This window comes from Astatotilapia calliptera, chromosome 23 (assembly GCF_964374335.1).
Source record: "Astatotilapia calliptera chromosome 23, fAstCal68.1, whole genome shotgun sequence".
In the NCBI taxonomy this organism is placed as follows: domain Eukaryota; kingdom Metazoa; phylum Chordata; class Actinopteri; order Cichliformes; family Cichlidae; genus Astatotilapia; species Astatotilapia calliptera.
The window spans coordinates 46,425,404-46,450,972 of NC_137443.1; the positions used below are offsets into that span (position 1 = coordinate 46,425,404).

At 41.1% G+C, this 25,569-nt stretch overlaps 1 protein-coding gene and 1 long non-coding RNA gene across 2 annotated transcripts in view; both read left to right on the forward strand.

Moving 5' to 3' along the window:
• The window catches only part of LOC113018375 (protein NLRC3-like), a 143,393-nt gene extending 117,824 nt beyond the window's left edge, over positions 1 to 25,569 (forward strand). Inside the window, exon 4 of the mRNA XM_080296796.1 lies at positions 25,359 to 25,569. Within this exon, the coding sequence (XP_080152922.1) occupies positions 25,359 to 25,554 (196 nt within the window). The 3' untranslated portion in view covers positions 25,555 to 25,569. The remainder of the gene's footprint in view (positions 1 to 25,358) is intronic.
• LOC145424032 (uncharacterized) lies at positions 456 to 3,345 on the forward strand. Its single transcript, XR_013904986.1, has 3 exons — positions 456 to 2,052; positions 2,198 to 2,501; positions 2,710 to 3,345. It is a non-coding gene; the product is annotated as an uncharacterized LOC145424032 (long non-coding RNA).

Genomic DNA, 25,569 nt, shown 5'->3' on the forward strand with positions numbered 1-25,569 from the left:
TCATTTCAGCTTACAAGACTTCAGCATCTAATCTAAAAAAACACATTGAGGTAAGAGGTTTTACAACTATACGTGTATGATATTGCTTTCTTATTTTTCATGTGTTTTAAGGTTACTAGTTTGGCTAAGATATTGTCACCGCCATTGGTTAGCCTGATATTAAAATAAGACGGAGCTAGCTAATGTGCTTGTGTGTGCATGCATAATTGAGCTACAATTCGTAGGAATGTTTTAGCTTATTATTTGGATAACCACCGTCATTACAATAAATTAAACTTGTAGTCATTTAAAACTCACAGGCCTACAATCAGCTGGCCTATATATATATAAAAAAACAAAAAAACAAACAAACTTGAACACAGTGCTGAGCTGCATCTCAAATTAATCTTCCAGCTCTCAGCTGACATGTACCAGAGCCCGATTGATGGATCAGTTGATCAGTATCATTGGCCTGATATAGGTCTATCATAGTGACATGGCTCTTAATCAGTAGGGTTATATGTTTCCCAATATGATATATTTTTTTAAAGAACATAATGTGGATTGGTTTTATTTGTTAGCTGTATGGGCAGCATTTTTGTGTATGTGATCCCTTTTCTTAAATTAGATTTGCTATATACACATATTTTGCTCTCTTAGTATTTTTAGGACCTGACTAATACTGAAAACTTTAGGGTGATACTGATAAAAAGGAGTTAAAAATTTAGATACTGATACATTGGTCGATACTCTTTTTACAGATAGTATACATATTACAGAACTTAGAATGTATACAGAAATTCATGTTTTTTGCAATGATCGTTCAAAATTGGTTTACACTTGTAAATAAATACAGCAATATATCTGCAAAATTTGACCAATTCACCACTCTTTTATACTATGCTCAACAATCAAAGATTAGCTCAAGTCTAGTTGAATAATGTTTTAAAAATGTGTTTTCCTTTAGTGTTAATCACAGTGATGTTATGAAGTAATGTATGAACCTGACGTATGATAATATTTATCTCTACAGAGGAAACATCCATCGAAGATTGAGCAGTACAATATCACTGTGGCATCAACATCTCGACAGCGAAAGACCACAGCCACACCAAACAAGTGCTCAGCAAATACGCAAGCCAAGTTACCAGACCTGATGTTGAGAGCTGCAAACAAACATGTTCCACAAGCAACTGTTGACAAGCTTGTCATCAATTTCATATGTGAGGGTCTACAGCCATTTGCAGTGGTAGAACAGCCATCTTTCAAAGAATTGGTTACCACATTACAACCTCAAGCCAAAGTCATCTCCAGACCCACTGTCCGTGCCAGAATCTGTGAAGCTGCTGATCACATGAAGATGACTTTGGTTGCAGCATTGGATAAAGTCAAATTTGTTGCTACCACTACTGATTGTTGGTCAGCTCATCAGAAAAGTTACCTTGGAGTCACATGCCATTGGATAGAGGAAGCGTCCCTGGAAAGAAGATCTGCAGCACTAGCATGCAAAAGATTGAGAGGGTCTCACACATTTGACATGCTTGCTGGTGCGCTTGATGATATCCATTGCCAATACAAGATTAGAGGCAAAGTTGTAAGAACCACAACTGATAGTGGATCCAACTTTGTCAAGGCCTTCCACATGTTTGGGGCACAAAATGATGCAGATGAAGCTGAAGATGAAGCAGACCCAGAAACTCTTGACCTGACTGACCATATTGACTACCATGAGGCAAGTGCAATTCTTGATGAAGACTCTGGTTTGGAGTATCAACTTCCGCCTCATCAGCGATGTGCATGTCACCTGCTAAACCTTGTGGCAACATCTGATGCTGCCCTAGCAGAGAGCATGAATGACACCTACAAGAGGCTCTCCCGTGCAACCTTTGCAAAATGCCAGGCCATTTGGAACAAAACTGGCTGATCTCATTTGGCTAATGAAGTGGTAGAGGACAAGTGTGAGCTACAGATCATTCGTCCCAATGCAACACGATGGAATTCAACCTACCTTGCCATTGATGAGAAGGGGGAAGATGCCACCAGGAGCATTTGTGAGGAGTTCAAGGTGAAAATGTGAGTAAAATTGGACACCTACCAATATGGTTGCAAATTTTGTGAATTTTCCTTAATGGATGGTTAAAAACGTGAGCAGACTCTTAATATTAAATCAGAAGATCCCTATTATAGTCATGGTGGGTTTTGTTGTTGTGTCTTACAGGTTGAGTCCTGCAGAAGTTGCATTCCTAAGGGAGTACTGTACCACCATGAAGCCACTGGTGAAAGCTTCAAACATCCTTCAGTCTGAGTCCACTTCCTTTATGGGATGGCTCCTGCCAGTAATCCAACAACTACTGTCCAAACTTAGCAGGCTGGAGACATCAAGCAAGACATCAGAGCCCTGCAAAATGGCCTTCAAAAGCATTTTGGAGCGATGATTGAGGATCCAGAGTTGGCTGCAGCTGCAGTCCTCTTACCCAAGTTCAAGACTTCCTGGACTGACAGAGCAGATGTAATAGAGGCTGGTAAGGATTCATGTGATCCCATTTTTGTGTATTTTTACATTTGAACACATGCTTAAGTGAGTATTTCACCTAATACGTTGTAAGTTATTGATGGTCTGTCCTGAATACTAAACAATCCTTTTTGAGAATTTGCCGATTTTAAATTTCTGTTCAGGAATAATCACTGAAATTTAAATAACAAAATTGTGTTATCTACTTGCAATTACAGCCTTGACATACATCAAACAACATCTTGAAACGACAGAGCATGAGAGTGAGGATCAGCAAAGAGAGTCATCTGATGAAGATGAATTCTTCTCCAGACCAATCTCCAGAAGGCTGCAAAGTGCAGTTGAGCTTGATGGTTATCTTGCTTGTGCCACAGACACCATGGAGCTGCTGCACTCCTTCTCAGCCATCAAAAACCTCTCTCTTAAACTGAACACAGCTCTGCCTGCTTCTGCTGCGTGTGAACGACTTTTTAGCTGTGCTGGTCTACTCTTCACTGCCAAACGAAGTCGGATTGCCTCTGTTAATTTAGAAAACCAGCTCTTGCTGAAACTGAACAAAAGGTTCAGAAAGTAAAGTGTGAAAGAAATGCTAAGAGTTTAAGACACTTACCTGCCTGTTGTTCAGTGTATGGGGAAAAGTTTAAATGGTTCTACGCATGTTCAGAAACATTTTTGTCATTGTTTTAACAAACAAAATTCCTTCTTTTATATCTACATTTATTTACAAAACAAGTTACCTTTCTATACCTTGTTCATCTGAAAAATGTGCTTTGAACATAAATATTTATACTGGTGAATCGAGTTGAATGCCTGCTATTGACAACAGAATAAAACATCAGTCTGTTAAAAAGTAATTAATACTCTGAGTAGTTTTTGAGAACAGTACTTTGTACTTTTACTCAAGTATTTTTTTAACACCAGTACTTTTACTTGTAATTGAGTACAATTTAACCAGTGTAACAGTACTTGTACTTGAGTACAAATTTTGAGTACTCTTTCCACCTCTGAAAACACTTCATCACTACTGAGGTGAGGGCTACAGGGCGATAGTCATTGAGAGAAGCAGGGTGGGGTTTCTTCGGGACAGGAACAATGATGGACTCTTTGAAGCATGTGGGGATCACCGACTGAGATAAAGAGATGTTGAATATCTCAGTGAACACAGGAGCTAGCTGGTATGCGCAGTCTCTTAGGATACGACCTGGGATGCCGTCTGGTCCTGCTGCTTTCCTGGTGTTCACTCTCTTGAAGGCTCTCCTTACTTCATGCTCGGAGATGACGAGCACGTTTCCGGTGCTGGCAGTATCTTCCTGTCTGCAGCCGTTAGCGCCGCTAGCACTAGCATTGTTGGAGTCCTTAGCTGCAGCCTCAAAGCGAGCATAGAAAGTTACTGGAGCAGCCTTCCTGAAGACAGCAGTGTGTTTTCATGCTTTTAAAGCCAAACTCACCTTTCAGACCTGGCTTTCATTTATTATCTATTTTTATTTGTTTATTATATATTTATTTCTACTGTTTAACTACTGCTCACATCTTTTATCCTCCTTTTTAATTGTTCATTTCTTTTTACCCAGTGTTTCTATATTGCACTTTGTATTTGTCATCTATATTTATCATGCACTACTTTGCTCATTTATTGTTTGGTTTTAATGTTATTAAATTCCGGTTCTTTTGGTATTCGTTATGGCCAAAAAGACACGGCTCAAAAGTGGTCTTTTTACTTTAAAAGATTATCTTTATTTTACATATCCGGATATGGAGACCTGAACACACAACCCCAGGTCTGAAGCACAAAACAGCAAGCCTAGTCATTTATATAGACATCACACACACTTTAAGTTTCGACCAAACACTCTGCTTAGTTTCACTTTTCGCCTGCAAAAGCATGTAATTTCCTGTCAGTCCTGTCGGCACAGAGTGTACTCAGATTTGGGCCTTTCTTATAAAGCAATATAATCAGCATATAAGTATTTAAGATTATAAATTTAAACCTCAACAATGTTCTTACCTGGGGTCCGTTCTTCGTACCTCGCTTACTACATCCAAGATCAAATCATCGCGCCAACTTTGAGCTTGCTATTCCAGTACTCCGAACACACCTGTTGTTGACGATTAGTATAGCTGGATGAAGTAATGTGAGATCACTGGGTGGCTTAACAGGGGCTACGCATCGATAGTAGAAACATTGATCGGCAACCCTTTGTTTGTTTATTGATTTCACACAGATACATACAGGTCATTTCCTAAAAAAGGGAAATGTACTATTAACATTCTATTACATGTATGTGATTATTACAGATGTAATTCATATTTCAGAGTAGTAATTGCAAATTACTTTGTGTAATCAAGATGAGAGACCACGGCTATAAAAGCCAAGGTGGATTTGGGAAGTCTGTCGCAGCCATGTGCTGTCCGTATACGCGAGCCACCCATTGCGGAAGGTGCAAGATTGATAAGGAGAGTCCTCAGAATTCAGCGTATATTGCGGGACAGACAGGATCCTTTAGCTCAGCGCGACAGTGTGCTCATAGAGAGATATCGATTTTCCCGTGAGGGTATTATTCACTTAACCAACTTGTTGACGAGGGGGTGCAGGACCACCACCTGTCTTTTTTGCTCTGCCCTGTTCTTCGTTGCTGTTATGAACAAACAGATTATTCCAGGGTCTCTTTCCAAGAGACGAAAAGCAATATAAGTGATAAATATTACCATTCTGTAGAATATTCTTATATTTCACTTTTACTTGTTCCCATTGTTAAGATTCAATATTGAGGAAGGGTACAAGAGGTGATCGAAGAATAACCACACCGATCCGGCCGGGTGAAGTCAAACGATGATTTTAATGAATACACGCGTGGGAGGACACTCTGTACGCAGACAGCCAGTAGTCCTCGACTTAATCAAAGCATGAACAGATATTTTATAGCATCAGGGTTTGTTTACTGACGCCCCTTCATACGTCACAGACACATTTTATACATAGATCAAATCAAAACCACAACGACTTTCGACACAGTTTAAAAGAACAATTGTCTCCTATCTTCACAACAGGTGCTTCCTGTCACTGCCGGATGCTCGCAGCAGTTCTGCGACAAACTCTTGTTGCAACATCAGCAAAACATGATTAAACTTTCACCTATAAATGATTCTCTAACTGAGTGTGTGTGTGTCACGACCTCACATGCTCTTTCTCAATTCACCTGTTGCACTTCTGACCTTTTACCAGACCAGAAGCTCACTGAGACTATGTGTATGTCTTCTACTAAATAAATGTTTTAATCAAGAACCTCTACTAAACATAATAACTGTGTGCATAAGCATCTTAAAGCCTTCTTAAAGCTATCTGTTACATTGTTAAAGCAATGATCATACTGTTGCTTAAAGTAACTTCCTGCTTGTGCAAACTCTCTGCAAGCCTGTTTCCTGTCAGCCTGTGACTTTTAGCCTTTCTGAAAGACACACACTGTTCTACCCCTGAATCAAGAACCTCCAGATTTTATTATTAATGCAATGGTAATGATGACAATTATTTAACTATAGCAGTAAAATAATTTCCTTTCTCGACACTCCCACTCATGACCTCTGGAACACCAGAGGTCACAATACATTGTGTCCTCACGCAGACCCTTCTCTGGTGGTCTCGAACCTCGAGATCTCCAGGATCCTCGCCCCTCCTGTGGTCGCCGAGATCTTCTGCAAAGGAAACAAAACACCTTTTCTTGCATCTCCCTAACTTATCCTATCTGAGACTCTTTAATCAAAAGCCTAATCCTAATTATCTTCTTAACTTATTGGCTTATATTTATGTACATTCTTCAACGTTCCTCATCACTTTAAAACTCTTTAAACCCTGCTTTCACGTCCGGTTGCTCGCTCTATTTTCCCTTATCTGATCATCAACATCCTGTGCACAAATTGTCGCTGCTGCAAGTTCCTCTACTCTAAAAGAAAACAACCACTTTAATCAATTAAGTTTAAGCATATAAGCAATTACTCCTGTATACATTTTATCATAGGTAAATGCTGCCTTGAAACAACTCCTATGTGTTAACTTCATTTTAACCTCACATTTCCTATGTTATAACCCATTTTGGTATAGCCTTTTTATTTCATTTTGCTCCTTTAATGTAACCATACCTTCTAATCTTCTAATTCTAATTTATCAGACTTAACCAAAATATATGCTTTCCTTCCTCTTTGGTCCTTTTTTAAGTTCAGTTAAAAGCTAAATGAATTTAAGGCCTTTTGCCTGGAATCAATACTGTCATGTGTGTTTCTTAACTCTGTGTCTGTAAGCGTGTGCAATCCTTCATGAACTCATATTATCCTCACAGTAGATTGGCTAATCATAGCGCTAGCCAAAGGCTCGTGACCCTCCAGAGACAAATTTGAGCCACAACTCCTTTAAAAGCACAAAATGCAATATGTATAAAAATCATTTCTACATAGAAGCTCCCCCTTTATCCTAAAGATAAACCTATGTAATATCTGTATGTGTAAGCCTACATTATAACCACTTCTTCTAAAAATCAAAAAGAAATCAAAGCTGTTCTACTCCTTCAACCCTCACTAATTTTCCCTCTAAGATTTATTCACAGCTTTGAAAAACCGGCATTGTATCTTCTAAACAGGATTCAGTTCTGTCATGGTCCTGGGCCATGTTGGCCCAGTATTCTTGGTTCCTTGTATTTTCGCTCCTTATTTAGGCCAGGTTTTCTGAGGTGTCCTGTTGTGGTGTTCCCTAAGTATTTTTCCTTTGTGACTCTTACCCCCTTGTGCCCCTCTGTGTATTTATGAGCTCTCGTCTCTCTTTGTGTTTATTCCATGTTTTCCCCCAGCCTGTTATGTCTGTGTTCTCCCCGTGCTTTCTCTCCTCCTGTCTGAACCTCTGTGTACTTCCTGTTTTACTTTGACAGTCTCTCGTCAGTATGCGTAATGTTGTGTTCACTCCTGCCCTGTCTCGTTATGTTTATCAGTGTCACCTGTGTTTCCCACCTGTGTGTAATCTCCCTATGTTCTCTGGGTGTATTTCCCCGAACCTCCCTGCATCCTCGTTTCTGGTTTGTGTTATTAGCTTACCCAGTTTTCCGGTTTCTTGTTTTTCCACCAGTGCTGTTTTATGCCCACCGTTGTAAATAAATATTCACCTGCACCAGAGCTGCCGCCTTTTGGGTCCTTTTCTACAACTCCACACGGCTTGCCTCGCAAACCGTGACAAGTTCACTTTTAATCCTTTAACCTTAACTTAAAATAACAGTTTCAGTTTTACCATATCCAACTGATCAAAAACCCAAAAGGTCCTAAAATGATCCTAAATTATTAAACAATTAAATTATTAAACCCTAAACCCCCTTTATCTTGATACATTTCATGTGTCAAGATACTATACAAAACTTAAAAATGCTCAGTTTCCCCACTCATGATCCAATCTATGTCATAAAAATAAACTTAAAACAGAACAGTTATCAGTCATGTGTTTCTTCAATTAATGGTGACTGAGTCACATCAAAAATATTTCCCCTTTAGCATTTGGCCTTCTCCCAACAATATACTATAATCCCATAATCTAACCCCAGTCAACAAAACAAAACAGAAATTTTCTCTGGTAAAAACAAATTGTTTGTCCACATTAATTCATCCTCACTCACATTCAGTCACACATTCACTCACATGCAGTCACACATTCACTCACATCCAGTCACACCATGTATTTGCTGATAGTGGAGCTTCCCGCACGATCAGATACTCCACCCTCAGCAAAATGAGCTCCGTCATTTTTTATTTTCCATAGGAAAATATTTCTTTATGCTTTTGGACTGGATTGACTCGCATAAAATCCTTTTTACAGGGACTTACGACCTTGATCAGTCCCCACAGGTAGCTTTCTCCTCAGCCAATTGTAATCTGGGAAGCCCACCTTATATTTGCTCTTCCCGATAATTTTCAGCGCCGTTATTCACTGTTGCAGGCCTGCTTAAAACAGAAATGAAAAATAGAGCTGATTTTTAGCTCATAAAAACAAAACAAAGTCACCTGACCGGTTTTCTTTAAGTGCACTGTTACAAAATAATGGGCCCAATTTTAGACATGTCCATGTTTCCTAAAACTCCCTCTATTAAAAACAAAAATAACAACAACAACCTAACTGACAGAATCAACCCATCACCACAACAACCTTAAACACACAAGTCTTGCCACCACATAATTTCACCTCCTCAATACACCAAAAGTCTCATTAAAACCACACAATTTGCACACATCACACATCACACATCACACATCACCCCCTTATGCTCTGTAACATACTTCAATTCAGCATAAAACATAACACCCTTACAACAACATATCACTAAACTATAAATTTCCTACCCAAATCTGCACTTCTCTTGTCTGCCATGCTTCCTCTTCCTGAAAGTCACAGTCACACACACACTCCAGCTAATTTGCATACTGAGTCATCTCTCAAGAAGCTGTAACAACAGAAACATATGTTTAAACATTCCCAACTCATTAAATCATTTTATTTCTTCCAACAGTGATCACTAGTGTTGATCACTCAGTACGAGAGCACTCCTAAGTCACTCTTTTTTAAAACTACTTTAATCCCTTTTTTGTTTTCATAACTCCCTTTGTCATATGGCTTATTCTATTCCTCAATTACAAACTCAAATGTATTTTATTAAACATTCACACCATTGTATCATTCATACAAAATAGCAAGCTGTTCTTCATTGCCTATGTTTGTGTTCTTAGCTAGGTGTAATCAATGTCTATGCATTAAACTCCATGAGCTTGTCTTGTCTTTATAAGTTTAATGCATTTCCTGTTTGTGTGTGTGAATTTGCATATGGTGCTTTTACAGTGTGTCAGACTCCTTCATAATTTTGCCTTTAAACAGTCAATTTTCTCCTCCCCAAATTTACTAACCCAAATTCTGATTTCCTACCTTAAATAGCAGCATTCCTTGTCCTCAGCCAGAAGGTAGGGCTCCACTTGCCACTTTCCACCTCCACCCTAGCCCAGCGGCTTTACCCCTTGAGGTCCCATCCTCTTCACTTCATCTCACCAGTGAGTCGGAGCTCACCGGGACTGAGTGAGGCGAATAATCGTGACTGTGCCTGCCTTAGGTTGTCCCAGGGTTTCGAGGTGGGATCTTACCCGTCATGGGCTATCCAGCCTTCCATACTCGCCTGATACGGGGCCCAAGTGGGCAGGGGAGGGAACACACTGGCTCTGGGAATTAAAGGAATGTAAGCTGCTTCCTTCATTGCATCTTATATTAAACTATCTTACTTCTGACTCCTTCCTAGAATAATTTCACATATGGCACTTTGTGTATGTGTGTTTTCTATTCATTAATGTAATTGTCAGTTATTTTCTCTCCCGGTCAGGGAACCACATTATTTTCTCTCTTCATTTTACCTTCTTTTGTTTGTTTGTCACGTTCTACTTTAGTTCTATTAAACCTTGATGTAAAAAACAATACTCCCTTATTTCACGCACACACTCTGCATTTTGCCTACGCACACACTTCTCTCTCAGACTTCCTCTGTTCACACATCACCTTATATGGGCATGCAAACTTCCTGTCACCCACACCATTTCCTGTTACACACACACCGCACGCAGCTGCTCAGAGCAGCTCAAGCTGCTTTGCTGTTTCTCCAGGCTAATCAAACTTATTTTGTATTTACAATCTACAAACCCTCTGTAATTCTACTAACTTTTGACCTAAAATGTAGCATCATTCACACAATGATTTCATAATCCTCTCACACACACCTTTTAAATAAACTAAACTCTTATAACATCACTCATGCCTCTCTCAAATTAAAAACACTTTCAAAGTTTAAAACGTCCTACTTTACATCACCCAAGAAATACCTCTCACACCTTTATTCATCATGTCAAAGCTTCTAGTCACCGCATTCACACTTAAACTGTGACTAGAGTTAAGGAATATAACTCAACACACTTTCCTAAGAGTATTTTAGACATGCTTGTCATAATCAAAAAGAGCAAGTAAAAAACAAACAAACAAAAAATTGAAACCTCCATTAATTCTCACCGCACACACAAGAAATTGAAAAAATAAAACCCACCAGCAACTAATGCTGGAGAACAGTTACTACTGAAAGTGATGTGTTAGTCTTAAGTATATACAGTGCACTCAATATATTTATATATCTACATCCAAACTCAGTCAGTTACTATGCATCCACTACGGCAACTCAAAACTTTATTTATAGTCCTTTACTAAACATAAATGGCATTTTAAACACACTCTACAATGTTTGCAGCAGTATTTGTAAAACCAACTGTGGCTTAAACAGTTCACTGCTTACTCATTTGCATTTTCACTCACACACACCGTCTAAAAATAGCAGCAGCATTGCCTCAGACTCCTTTCACACAGAGATCTCTTATTACAAAGACGTCTTATATTTACAACTACTGTCAGATCTGTCAGCTTTAGCGCCTAACCAATTTCGACAAATTTAAAATAACCGCCCACCAATTAACCAGTATCAAGACTTTAACTGTTTCTGGCCTCATTTCTAAAATCCCTAACTCAATTTAAAAGCGTCAACCAACCCAAACTTTGCCTGAAGCTCTATTTTTGGCATTTCACAGCCAAGGCTTACCTCGAAGTGTTAAGTTAAAGTTACACGCCCGAAGACCAACTTCTCCTGTCCAAAAAAGCGCAGATACCGTTGCAAACGGTAAGGAGACTCTAACTCCTAGCTTAATTCCGGGATGCCCTGTACCCCACAGCTAAACCACACTGAACTAACCCTCTTCGCCGAGAGGTCAATGTCGCGCGTCCACGACAAGGAGGGAGCGTAACCTCCGGGCTCTGCGCTTCCTAGCAGACTCGAACTGCCGTTCTAGAATAATTTATAATATTTTGAAACAACAATCAACACCCGAAACAAGTGTATAACTGAGGCAGGTGCAACCTAGTGGTCAATGGAGACTCCAACTCACAAAATGACCACTCAGGTCCACTCTTATGACCAAATTTGGACTCTAACCAACACAATAACCAATTCCCTACCAAACTACTTGAGACTCTAACTCAATTTCTTTGGGACTTCAACCCAGTATTTAAACTTTTCCTGGCAGACTCTAACTGCTTTAGCAGACTTTACTGCTTTAGCAGACTTTACTGCTTTCATTTCTTCATTCTTCTTAGCAGAACTCTAACTGCTTCAACTCATGAAATTTTCATCAAAATCAAAACAGACATCCACCAGTAACTTCAGTGAGTAGACTTAAATTTTATCATATCCAATTTGGCACACTTTGGAAATAATTCAACAGGTAGTGCCTTACCTTTTGGATAAGCCGGCTTATGTCCACTCACTTAGACCACTGGAATTCATGTCTGCCCGTCAGACCACCTAAGACCCCGGATTTCTCCGTCCAAACCTCCAACTCTCCCTCCTCAATAACCGGACGAAGCCCCCAAATGTTAAGATTCAATATTGAGGAAGGGTACAAGAGGTGATCGAAGAATAACCACACCGATCCGGCCGGGTGAAGTCAAACGATGATTTTAATGAATACACGCGTGGGAGGACACTCTGTACGCAGACAGCCAGTAGTCCTCGACTTAATCAAAGCATGAACAGATATTTTATAGCATCAGGGTTTGTTTACTGACGCCCCTTCATACGTCACAGACACATTTTATACATAGATCAAATCAAAACCACAACGACTTTCGACACAGTTTAAAAGAACAATTGTCTCCTATCTTCACAACAGGTGCTTCCTGTCACTGCCGGATGCTCGCAGCAGTTCTGCGACAAACTCTTGTTGCAACATCAGCAAAACATGATTAAACTTTCACCTATAAATGATTCTCTAACTGAGTGTGTGTGTGTCACGACCTCACATGCTCTTTCTCAATTCACCTGTTGCACTTCTGACCTTTTACCAGACCAGAAGCTCACTGAGACTATGTGTATGTCTTCTACTAAATAAATGTTTTAATCAAGAACCTCTACTAAACATAATAACTGTGTGCATAAGCATCTTAAAGCCTTCTTAAAGCTATCTGTTACATTGTTAAAGCAATGATCATACTGTTGCTTAAAGTAACTTCCTGCTTGTGCAAACTCTCTGCAAGCCTGTTTCCTGTCAGCCTGTGACTTTTAGCCTTTCTGAAAGACACACACTGTTCTACCCCTGAATCAAGAACCTCCAGATTTTATTATTAATGCAATGGTAATGATGACAATTATTTAACTATAGCAGTAAAATAATTTCCTTTCTCGACACCATGTTCTAGTGGGTCCTGTTGTGGCTCTAATGTGAAAGGGGATATAATGTAATATAATATAATATAATGTAATATAATATTGGATAATATAGTGTAATATAATAAATCTACCCTACCGCCTACTGGTGTTGGCCAGAGGGGCCGATGGCGCGATATGGCAGCCTGGCTTCTGTCAGTCTGCCCCAGGGCAGCTGTGGCTACAACTGATTAAACTCTGAAACTCCTGAAATCCCTCACTCAAGAGTTCTTGCTCTGCTGCCGAAAAATACCGAGCGCGCTCCTTCGACATTTCCGCCGACCAATCAGAGGGTTGCCGATCAATGTTTCTGCTATCGATGTGTAGCCCCTTTTACGACACCCAGTGATCTCACATTACTTCATCCAGCTGTACTAATCGTCAACAGCAGGTGTGTTCGGAGAACCGGATTAGCGAGCTCACCGTTAGCGCGATGATTTGATCTTGGATGTGTCATTTGATCTTGGATGTAGTAAGCGACGTACGAAGAACGGGCCCCAGGTCTCTGGTTTGTTTGTTTGTTTGTTTGTTTGTTTGTTTTGCTCAGTTCTGTTTTTCTGAGGTTTTTTTAAGTTATTAAATTTGTATATGTGACAGAGAGGCACTGCTAGGGATTTTTTGACACAAGTTGTTCTTGTAAAATCAGTCTGTGGAGGTTCTCAGACATCCAGGTCACCGTAGTCTAAGGAGCTTGGAAAGAAAAGCGTCTTCTTTAAGTTTCCTTGAAGATGTTTCACCTCTTATGAGAGGGTCAAATGGTGGAGTAGGGCAGTCAGTGAAAGGGCAATGGTGGTGGCTCAGGGTTTGTATGTTTGGGGGGTTCAGAGGGAAAAGATGAATGCAGGTCTGGAGTTGGTGTGTGAGAGCAGGGAGTGAATTCAGCATCCTGACAACCTGGATGAAGCTGTCTCTCAGTCTCCTGGTTCTGGCCCGGAGGCTCTTCAGTCTCCTCCCTGATGGCAGCAGGTCCTGACAAGCATGTTGATAGTGTCACCACCCGATCGTTGGGGGGTGGAGTCTTCTGTGCTGGGGTGTCGTTCTGTGTCTCAAAGTGAGAGAAAATTTCACTTAGCTCTTACGGTAATGTGGTGGACCCGACAGCGGTCTGAGGAGTGGGCTTGTAGTCTGTGATGGTCTGTATCCCTTGCCACAGCCTCTGAGTATCTCTGCTGTCACTGAAGCTTTGCAAAATCCTCCTGGAGCACTGCATTTCCACCTCTCTGATGCATGTGACAGGTTTGCCCTTGCTGTTGTTAGGCTCACCTCATCCCCAGCTTACAAGGCTGCATTTCTCACCCTCAGGAGCCTGTAGACCTCACCTGTGAGCCATGGTTTCTGATTGGCCTGGACAGTGGTCTCTATGACCTCATCGATGCCTTTTGAGATGTAGCCAATGACAGTTTCTGTATATTCCTGCAGGTCTGTGGTGTTGTCATGTGTGGCGGCCTGTTTAAGGATCTCCCAGTCTGTGGTGGAAAAGCAGTATTGCAGGTCCTTCTGGCCACACACGTACCTGCTTACGAACTGGTTTAGTGACTTTGACCAGGGGCCTGTATGCTGGCATTAGCATAACAGTGATGTGGTCAGAGGCACCAAAGTGGGTGGGGGGCTTTGTAATCTCCTCTCTTGGTGGTGAAAACATTATCCAAAAAGTCGTTTCCTTGTGTTGGAAAATCAATGTGTCTATGCAGTAGTAAACATAGGGGGTGTCCAAATTCATGGGCTGCATCCTCCTGAGGACGCATTTGTAGACCGATTACGTCACAGCGACACGATGAAGGCTGTCCAAATTCATAGACTCCTCTGAATGCAGCCGACCAATGCGTCCTCTTTTTCCCCAAAATTAAAGGATGGGTCGGGTGTGTCCTTCGTGGCCCACCATATCCCAGAATTCATAGCGTGGCCCATCCAATTCCACTTTCCGGCAATGGCGGTCGCTACTAAGTTTTCAATATTACTCTTATTACTCTTTCTGGGTCACAAAATAAACTTTTAACATATTTTCAGGTGAGAATGTAGCTGTGTAAACTTTAAATATCTGCTCAGTTTATCAAGATATCGCATATTTGCAAAAGTGCTCCGACGTTTCTGAGACGTCTGTTACCCACCAGCTCGATAGCTAGCCGAGAGCTCGAGGGTCAGTAGAGCCGCCGAGAACAGCAAACTCCCGGCACATCATGTTCAGATCACCGTGGTCTTTTGCTACTCAGGTTAAACGTAATATATAAGTGACTTAGACAACCTAAAAATGTTATTGTTTGACTTTTTTCAGTGTTTTATTTGTTCCTGAGTAAATCAGTTTGGCTGAGATTAAAGTTATTAGATTAGATTAGACAAAATAAACCTTTACAGTGGCAAAAGTATTCGGTCCCCTTGAACTTTCCCACATTTTGTCACGTTACAGCCACAAACATGAATCAATTTTATTGGAATTCCACGTGAAAGACCAACACAAACTGGTGTACACATGAGAAGTGGAATGAAAATCATACATGACTCCAAACATTTTTTACAAATAAATAACTGCAAAGTGGGGTGTGTGTAATTATTCAGCCCCCTTTGGTCTGAGTGCAGTCAGTTGCCCATAGACGTTGCCTGATGAGTGCTAATGACTAAATAGAGTGCACCTGTGTGTAATCTAATGTCAGTACAAATACAGCTGCTCTGCGACGGCCTCAGAGGTTGTCTAAGAGAATATTGAGAGCAACAACACCATGAAGTCCAAAGAACACAGCAGACAGGTCAGGGATAAAGTTATTGAGAAATTTAAAGCAGGCTTAGGCTACAAAAAGATTTCCCAAGCCTTGAACATCCCACGGAGCACTGTTCAATAGTGATGGGCAGATGAAGCCTCATGAAGCACTGAAGCTTTTCATCCAATTGGTTCACCCCAACGCGAAGCTTCTTGAAGCTTCATTTGCTCTAGCAGGACACCTACTGGACGTAAAAATATTAGTTGGCATGAATTTGAAGAGTGTGGCATTTTGCACACAGCCTGTGAATGTCAACAACAAAAGGAGTGTGTAAAACATCTATATTGTAGTGATGGCAGTATACTGTGTATATTTATGCTGGCAGTATGGAAAATGATTATTTGGAAATGCCTAAAATGGAAATGATCATATACTGTGAGGTGAGGTGTGGACAGTGGTTGTGCTTTTGTAACATTGAGGCAAGGACAGTGATTAGTAGGGGTGCAACGATACACAAAATTCACGATTCGGTTCGGTTCGATACTTTGGTGTCACGGTTCGACATTTTTTCGATACAAAAAAAATGTTCATGCCTTTTTAATTTGTCATTTATTAAAATTATAAATATATATTTTAACTCAAAAGTACAGTTTTTAAATTTAACCCTAACCCTTGTGCGTGTTTTTTATTTTGACAGAGAATGCGAACCACTTATGTGCACCCCTGGTTATTTAGCTCGTCATATTGCAGCCACAGAAATTCTTTTGTCCATGAAACCATAAAGCTGCACTTTCTTTTTACCTTATAGTCTGATTTGTCATAACTTTTCCGTTTTGTGGTAAGCTTTTCTTTGGCTGTCACTTCTTCACCCTGACCTGTCTTATTTGGCTCAGCAGAACTAAAATATATATTCTGCTGCTTTTACACACGCACTCACATAAGCTCAGCGATTCTCTGCGCGATCAACTTCTCACATGTTTAAGCTGCGGGAGATTTCATTTGTCATGTTTGCATAGTAAGCTAACGATTAATAAGACAATGTCAGAGGAATTGGTGCACAAATTATCATCACTCACAGATCAGTGCTGTCGCTCTCTATACACAGTTCGCACGATTGCAAAGTGAAAGCAAAAAAACAAGCGCAAATTCAAACGCGACTTCAATATGTCACATATTGACAGTGGCTCACCGATGCCAATGACATAATTACCCAGCTACATTTCTGAAAGAATGCAAAAGCATTGACATATATTTTTCCTTCCTACAATAGCCCGACGGGCAGGGCAGAGATAGATTTTGGTACCCCGACTGAAAAAATCGCTAGCCCCGGGACGTCGGGCTAGCGATATTGCGAGCCCTGTATCTGATTGAGGAATCACTCATCTTTGTCTTTGCACTAGGATAATGTCGGTGTAAATGTGCAGTCATATTCGTTGTGTTCCCACTAGTGCTTTCAGGTTAATCTTGTTGAAATGACCTTAACGCCACAACACGGCAAATCTCCGTTAACGAGCTACCGCCGATCGCCCCGTGCATGGGGCTAGACGGCCAACACGTTAACGAGCTAACTGCGCTAACACACTAGCTCCCACCCATGTAATTGAGCATTGCGTGGCACATCCAACATACTGTTTTACTTTAGTCCATGACTCGCTTACCTTCAGGGTCATACGTCACATGAAAACCAAAATAATTCCAAATGCCAGATCTGAATGAGGGTGGGCGAGGTCCAAGTTGCAAGGAGTGCTTAACTTCTGTCTCGCTAGCTTGCCCTGCGCTCTTCCTTCTGATGATGCTGTCTGTGTTGAGCGCTCAGTGGATCTGCGCTGGACAGTACAGCCTAGGCGGAGTAGTCGAACGCAGATTCACTGAGCGCTCAACACAGACAGCATCGTCAGAAAGAAAGTTGATAAAATAAATTACAAATTTTGTATTGTTCGATACATATGCGTACCGAACCGAAAGCACTGTATCGAACGGTTCAATATCGATACGAATATCGTTGCACCCCTAGTGATTAGTGTTTAGGGGACACATCATTGGTTTTTATTTAAAAACAACAGTTTCTCCACTGTGGCAGGTCGTAGGCGATTTCTTTTTTTTCCAAACTGTCTCTAACTCTCACTAACCGCAACTCTCCATCAAACGCCCACATTTTGAATGGGGTCTGAGGGGTTTATATCGCTGTCATAGCTCGCGGCAAAGTTTGAACCGCTTCCTGAACCAGTCACGTGGTACAGCCGGACAGCGAGGCTTCGGACGTCATTTTCAGCTCCTCCCATAAATGAAGCAAGCCTCGATACGCGCTTCGCGGAAACGCCCCCTCCATTACTTGACACACGCTTCGAAGCCTCGATACAGAACGTCACATCACTACTGTTCAAGCCATCATTCAGAAATGGAAGAAGTATGGAACAACTGTAAACCTACCAAGACAAGGCTGTCCACCTAAACTCACAGGCCGAACAAGGAGAGCGCTGATCAGAAATGCAGCCAAGAGGCCCATGGTGACTCTGGACGAGCTGCAGAGATCTACAGCTCAGGTGGGGGAATCTGTCCATAGGACAACTATTAGTCGTGCACTGCACAAAGTTGGCCTTTATGGAAGAGTGGCAAGAAGAAAGCCATTGTTAACAGAAAACCATAAGAAGTGCCGTTTGCAGTTTGCCACAAGCCATGTGGGGGACACAGCAAACATGTGGAAGAAGCTGCTCTGGTCAGATGAGACCAAAATGGAACTTTTTGTTCAAAATGCTCTGTGTGGAAAACTAACACTGCACATCACTCTGAACACACCATCCCCACTGTCAAATATGGTGGTGGCAGCATCATGCTCTGGGGGTGCTTCTCTTCAGCAGGGACAGGGAAACTGGTCAGAGTTGATGGGAAGATGGATGGAGCCAAATACAGGGCAATCTTGGAAGAAACCCTCTTGGAGTCTGCAAAAGACTTGAGACTGGGGCGGAGCTTCACCTTCCAGCAGGACAACGACCCTAAACATAAAGCCAGGGCAACAATGGAGTGGTTTAAAACAAAACATATCCATGTGTTAGAACGGCCCAGTCAAAGTCCAGATCTAAATCCAATCAGGAGTCTGTGGCAAGATCTGAAAACTGCTGTTCACAAACGCTGTCCATCTAATCTGACTGAGCTGGAGCTGTTTTGCAAAGAAGAATGGGCAAAGATTTCAGTCTGTAGATGTGCAAAGCTGGTAGAGACAGACCCTAAAAGACTGGCAGCTGTAATTGCAGCAAAAGGTGGTTCTACAAAGTATTGACTCAGGGGGCTGAATAATTACACACACCCCACTTTGCAGTTATTTATTTGTACAAAATGTTTGGAATCATGTATGATTTTCGTTCCACTTCTCACGTGTGCACCACTTTGTGTTGGTCTTTCACCTGGAATTCCAATAAAAAATGATTCGTGTTTGTGGCTGTAATGTGACAAAATGTGGAAAAGTTCAAGGGGACCGAATACTTTTGCAAGCCACTTTATTAATCCCCCGGGTGGTTTTCACACAGCTGAATAAACGTCAAACAGAAAACTGATTAAGCAGAAGTGTGAGATGGTCGAGAGTTTACTCCAGTGTCCTGTTATATTTTAGATAGCAAGGAGCAGACAGCCGAGTTTATTAAACTCCATCGAGACAGCGGTGATGCTAATCTGAAGGCTAGACCGTCCCATTTCATAGCCGTTTACTTCTGGCCTACCCGACCTTTGGAGGTATAGTTCTCATCACGCTGATTTATGTCCAAGTTTGATTCTTATTCCGACAGCGGTGATGTTAAAATGGGGTGTAACGTCATCATAGCAGCTTTGACTCAGAGTGATGCTGAAAAACTAGTTCATGCATTTATTACGTCCAGGCTGGACGACTGTAATTCATTATTATCAGGATGTCCAAAAAACTCGCTGAAAAGCCTTCAGCTAATCCAAAATGCTGCAGCAAGAGTCCTGACAGGGACTAGAAAGAGAGAGCAGATTTCTCCTGTTTTGGCTTCCCTTCATTGGCTTCCTGTTAAATCCAGAATTGAATTCAAAATCCTGCTCCTCACATACAAGGTCTTAAATAATCAGGCCACATCTTATCTTAATGACCTTGTAGTGCCATATCACCCTATTAGAGCACTTCGCTCTCGCTCTGCAAGCCTACTTGTTGTTCCTAGAGTATTTAAAAGTAGAATGGGAGGGAGAGCCTTCAGTTTTCAGGCCCCTCTTCTGTGGAACCAGCTTCCAGTTTGGATTCGGGAGACAGACACTATCTCTACTTTCAAGATTAGGCTTCAAACTTTCCTTTTTGCTAAAGCATATAGTTAGGGCTGGACCAGGTGACCCTGAATACTCCCTTAGTTATGCTGCAATAGATGTAGGCTGCCGGGGGATTCCCATGATGCATTGAGTTTTTCCTTTCCAGTCACCTTTCTCACTCACTATGTGTTAACAGACCTCTCTGCATTGAATCATATCTGTTATTAACCTCTGTCTCTCTTCCACAGCATGTCTTTTATCCTGTCTTCGTTCTCTCACCCCAACCAGCAGATGGCCGCCCCTCCCTGAGCCTGGTTCTGCCGGAGGTTTCATCCTGTTAAAAGGGAGTTTTTCCTTCCCACTGTCGCCAAAGTGCTTGCTCATAGGGGGGGTCATATGATTGTTGGGTTTTTCTCTGTATCTATGAAGCGCCTTGAGACGACTTTTGTTGTGATTTGGCGCTATATAAATAAAATTGAATTGAATTGAATTGAATTGACTGGCAGCTGCAGTCACGGAGAAACTTGCGTATCTCTGTTCGGGAATAGCAGATAGAGGTAGGCTCTGAGAGGACGGCCAGCGTTTACGCTACGAAGACACGGCCGAGTGTTTTAACCTGACAGCCTGAGGTGTTCTTCAGTAAACTGGACTACCCGACAGAAGGACCCGAGGCCCCGCTGCACTTTTTCGGTAAGTTAAACGTGTTTGTAAGCTACTCCGTAACTACCGTCCTTTGCTCGGTCCTGAGACCTAGCTAGCTAAGATGAGCACTCGGCCGTCAGGGTTTGTTTAGCTAACCCGTGCAGGTGAATGAATTTACCCTGACTAAAGAAATCAAGAGAAACGCCCCGGGCTGCTCAGTCACTAATTACCGTTACTGTACTTTTATTACAAGTATTATACTGTAAAGGCAACAGGCTGCACCCTGCTGCAGCTCCTGTGCAGAGCTGAATATTAAATATCTTATTAAACAGCACCATGTTTTCAGTCTCCACATGTGTAGAGACAGTAACACCTACTTTAAAAACCTGGCACTTCAGTAACTCCTCATTAATCTGTAAAAACTGATCAAATAGCAAAGCCCGATATTTACTGAAACCAACGACTTCCTCTTGGCAGCTTAAGTTAAAATTTTAATTTTTCGACTGATTAATTTTTTAGCACTGACTGTATTTTTTATACTGAGTTTGTTGCAAATATTCAGGTTAAAAACTGTCTGAAATATTGTTAATGAGGTATGTTCACAAAGACACATGTGCAGAACTCTGTACAGCTTCCATCCTTTAAGACAAATAGTTTGAAGCATTAATATTTCTTCTTCAATACCAGTGCTGATACCAGTGCTGATACCAGTGCTGATACCAGTGCTGATACCACCTCCATATGTTGTGACCAGGATGCAGCAGCACTGAAACCTGCTCCATCATCACATCTTTGCAGATGTCCATTTATAAAGCTCCAACAACTCAAAGGTGAACATGATATAGGAACATCTGTTCGTATATAAGGCTTTTTTTAAATAAACAGCTCATATGTCAGCTGTCAGCAGAACTGTAGGACTGAAAAAATGTAAGAGAAGAGAAGAACACTCCCGAGTGTGGGAGGACAGAAGGATCAGCTTTGTTTCAGATTTGAGAGATAAACTTTATTTATTTATTTATTTATTTATTAATTTATTTAGGACAGTGCATGTTAATGAACATAAATGTAAAAAAAAAAAATTACATGAATGTAAACATACCAGATTATAGCCAAGGACTAATTTCCATCTGTTGTCCTTAAGCATAAAAAATAGACATAATAATTCATAAAAATTCATCATTCATTCATAATAAAAACTCCGTCACCAAACTTACACATACACACCATTCTGTTCCCAAATAAAACATTAAAACTATACAATTCATACATGATCACACACTTGATTTGTCCATAACCAGTTTTTCACCTTTGCCTTAAACAAACTGAGTGTAGAGCATTCTCTAATGGGTTGAGGAAGACTGTTCCACAGATGGCCTCCCTGGACAGAGAGGACGTTCTGCCCAAATGCTGTCCGTCTGTGGGGTATAAACAAGTCTCCTCGGATTGTAGCTCGAGTGGTCCTGTCTGAGCTTTCTTTATGCCTAATGAACTGCTTTAATGGTGGTGGAGCAAGGGAGTGTAAGACTTTATATATTAAACTCACTCTTTTAAGTTTCACCTAGTTATTGAAGTTCAGTAATTTATGTTTTTTAACACATGACAGTGGTGGTGGGAAGTCGGTTTTTTGTCAAGTAGTTTTAAACTTCTTTTATAAATGTTTTCAATAGTTTTAAGTGTTGTTGGACAAGCAAGTGACCAGGACGTCAAACAATAGTCCATATGAGAGATGATCATTGAGTAAAAATACGTTTTTGCAACATTCATATTTAAATTATTACGTATATGATTAAAATTTCGATTATTAAATTTAAGTACCTGGGACACTTTATTTATGTGACTCTTGAAGGATAATGTTGGGTCTAGAATGACCCCAAGATATTTAAATTCTGGAGCTAATTCAAGCTCTACTCCATCATATTTATATTTCAGTTTGTGATGATTGTGTTCTTGTTGTGACTACAGGAGCCGTCCTCAGATTCAGACCTCAGCACCACCCAGTGACAGCAGACAGATCATCCTATAGTTTCACTCTTTGTAGTAACTCCATAATTAACTGATGAAAACAGTCCAAAGGTTAAAGTACCACATGCGCTGTCAGTGACAGCTGCAGCTGTTTAAAGATAAAGTTAAAAGGATGAATCACCCATGTAACTGTGTCACTGTATATCAGCATCAACAGGACCTGAGTTTGGTGTTTGAGAGAGCTGTTGTCTACGTCTGTGTGCTGTCATTGCTCAGTCTGACCGAACGATGGACAGACTCAAGTTTGACTTTGAAACAAACTGTGTTGTTAAACAGTTTCATGGTTCAAAAAACAAAACAATCAAAAACACTTTTTTCATACTTGTGTTAAGTTTTGTATAGAAATGAGACCAAATTGATTGTGAGGTTAAATGTGATAGAAACAGCTCACACTGACATCCATCCTGATCAAACATGAGTGTCATGAAGCCTGTTTGCAGTTGTTTGCACTGTTTTCCACTCTGGATGTTGTTTCTGTTCAGCTGTGAGTATAAAAGGCTCCATTCTACAACCTGTTTGTGTTAGTTGCTCAATAGAAACATTATTTTCTGCTGATGTTGCACTTCTTTTATTCACAACCAAAGAGTTTTTGACGTCCGCATCAAAATACAAAGATCAGTATTGTCTAATGTTTTGGCTGCAGTGTGTTTTTGCAGACAGGTATAACTGAACAGCTTTAGTGTTTAGATTTTTTAAACTTGAGTATGAACTTATACAAAATGCAGCAAGATATTAAAAAAAGTTTGATTATAAAATCGACTATATTGGATTCATATCGATATCGGACATAAAAAGTGGCATCGTTCCATCTCTGCTTTGACTAGAGACACAGCTCTAATCAAAGAGGTGGTCCGCTTGCCTCCGCCCCAGAGAGAAGGGTTACATCTCCTGGGTTTAGGTGCGGCTTGCCCCTCTGAGGGCGGGGGTACCTGGACTTGGGATATAGAGTATGTTTGGAGAGTGCGACGGTCTGTGCAGTTTCTATTTGTGTCTGTCTACACGTTGGGTGAGTGCCGAGTATTTGGTTGTGCATATGGGGTGGGAATGCACGTTGGTGTCCGCGTGCGCCTGTCTATGTGTCAGGTTGGGTCTTAGACTCAACCTCTCTGGGTACATCTCAGGCCCTCCAAAGTACGGAGGCCTATCTCCCCTCACCACACTCCCTGCCGGTGGCTGATGCCCTCAGACGTTGGTGTGTTGGTGGTCCTTGTCGTCTGGGGCTGGGCGCTCATGTATGTACCGGCTCACTCCTGGTGGCCGATTGGCGATTCCCCCCCTTTTGGTGGTCCTCCTCGGGTCCTTGTACTCTGGGGCCTCTGGATATCTGGGGCCTGGATCTCCTCCATACCTGCTTCATACCCTGGTGGACGGGGCTATGGCTCCCCACACTCCATAGCAGATCGTTACATGGAGAAACCTTTGGAATACAAGCATGCTGATCCACACAGGTGTGCACACAGGTGTACACACGGGTGTTCACAGACGTGGACTACACCTTTATGGCTGCTGCCTCTAAGCACATTGTGCGCTGTCTATCTTGCGTGCTGCACAATATCGTTTATTATTTAGTATCTACTGTTATCTACTACTAGCTAGTTTATTGTGATGGTGCTGTTTTTATTATGTTGTTTGCTTTCTCTTCTGTTTTTTTTTCTCCATACAGGTGATCCAGGTGTTTTGTTTGTTTTTCTTTTTTTCTTCCCCCCCTTCTCACCGTCTCTTCTCCCCTTTGGTTTTCTTTCTCTCCCTCTCTTTCTTTCATTCTTTCTCCCTGTCCTGTCCCCCAGTCATGTCTGTCCCGTTTGTAGCAACAGAAAATAAAATAAATTCATAATTATAATAAAGGTCAATCAAATGGACCAATATGGAAAGGCCATGATGATCCACTTGGTAAAATAAATCCGCTTGGCATCTTTCTTGGCGTTAAGACAACAATTCTGATGGCTAAAGATCCAAATGGGACACACAAAAAAAGAGACACAGCTCTGTGTTTTCCAATTTGTCATCGTTTTGAAAGTTTACATTTCTTCAGTGTTGAACAGCAGAAATGAGACTTTCCTGTCAGAGGTCATTTTTTTAAAAATGAGGTGAATCAACCATGAAAACCATGAATCAACATGTGAACATGAGCTGATGCTGCTGAAGTGAAGCAAAGTTACAGAGCTTTGATTAATATTGAGTAAGAACTGGACTCTCATACAGCGAGACTCAAATGCCTTTAAACATCAGCTTATCCTGCTGATCCAAGTCCAACACTGAGTTTGTAAAAACATGTTTGTCAATCATTTTGTTTGGTTTCTGAGGAAAATGATTCAATAACTTGCTGCTAATACACAACATTTCATCATATTTCCTCATAACCCTCTTTTGTCTGACCATTTGATCCCATTTGAATTTGCAATAAAGGATCCACAGAGTTTGGTGACAATAATGACAGTAGATGTTTGTGTGAAAGTGCTGGAAGCAAATGAGTGTGTGATGTTCTTTCAGTGTTGCACTTTGTAGACGCTCCCTGAGCACTGGTCTCACAGCCAGCTGCACATAGAGACCAGTGTTGTTAGTCCAGGTCAGAAGATGACTTGTTGGAATGAAAATGAGCTTGTAGTTTGTCTGCTTTAATAATGTGACTGGAAAAAGGTGTTGGACTTCAAATATGTCCATTTCTGTCACACTTCACCTTTAAAAGTGAAGCCATGTGGTTCCTGGAAGGAAAAACACGACTTTTTCAAGTCTTTGTCCTGTTTTTATGAGAAATGTACGACTTTAATGTGAAACATTCAGAGTTTTTTCTCTTGTTGTGTTTGTTTGAAGCTGCTTCCTGTTGGCTTCAGCTGTTTGGAGTTTCCATTTTCTAAACTTCTACATTCTGAACCTTCTTCAGCTCTGAACAGATGATGAAACACTGAATGATTTCAAGCACTTTGTCTAATAAACTTACATCTTTCATTCTTTATACAGATTGAGTTTCTGTGGTTTGTCAGAGATCAGCTGTGATTATCTGGCAGCAGCACTGAAGTCCAACCCCTCCCATCTGAGACAGCTGGACCTGAGCTTCAACAGCAACCTGCAGGATCCAGGAGTGAAGCATCTGTGTGGTTTCCTGGAGAGTCCACGATGTCGATTTGAAACTCTGAGGTCAGTCAGCATGTTTTAGTTGTGCTGAGATGAA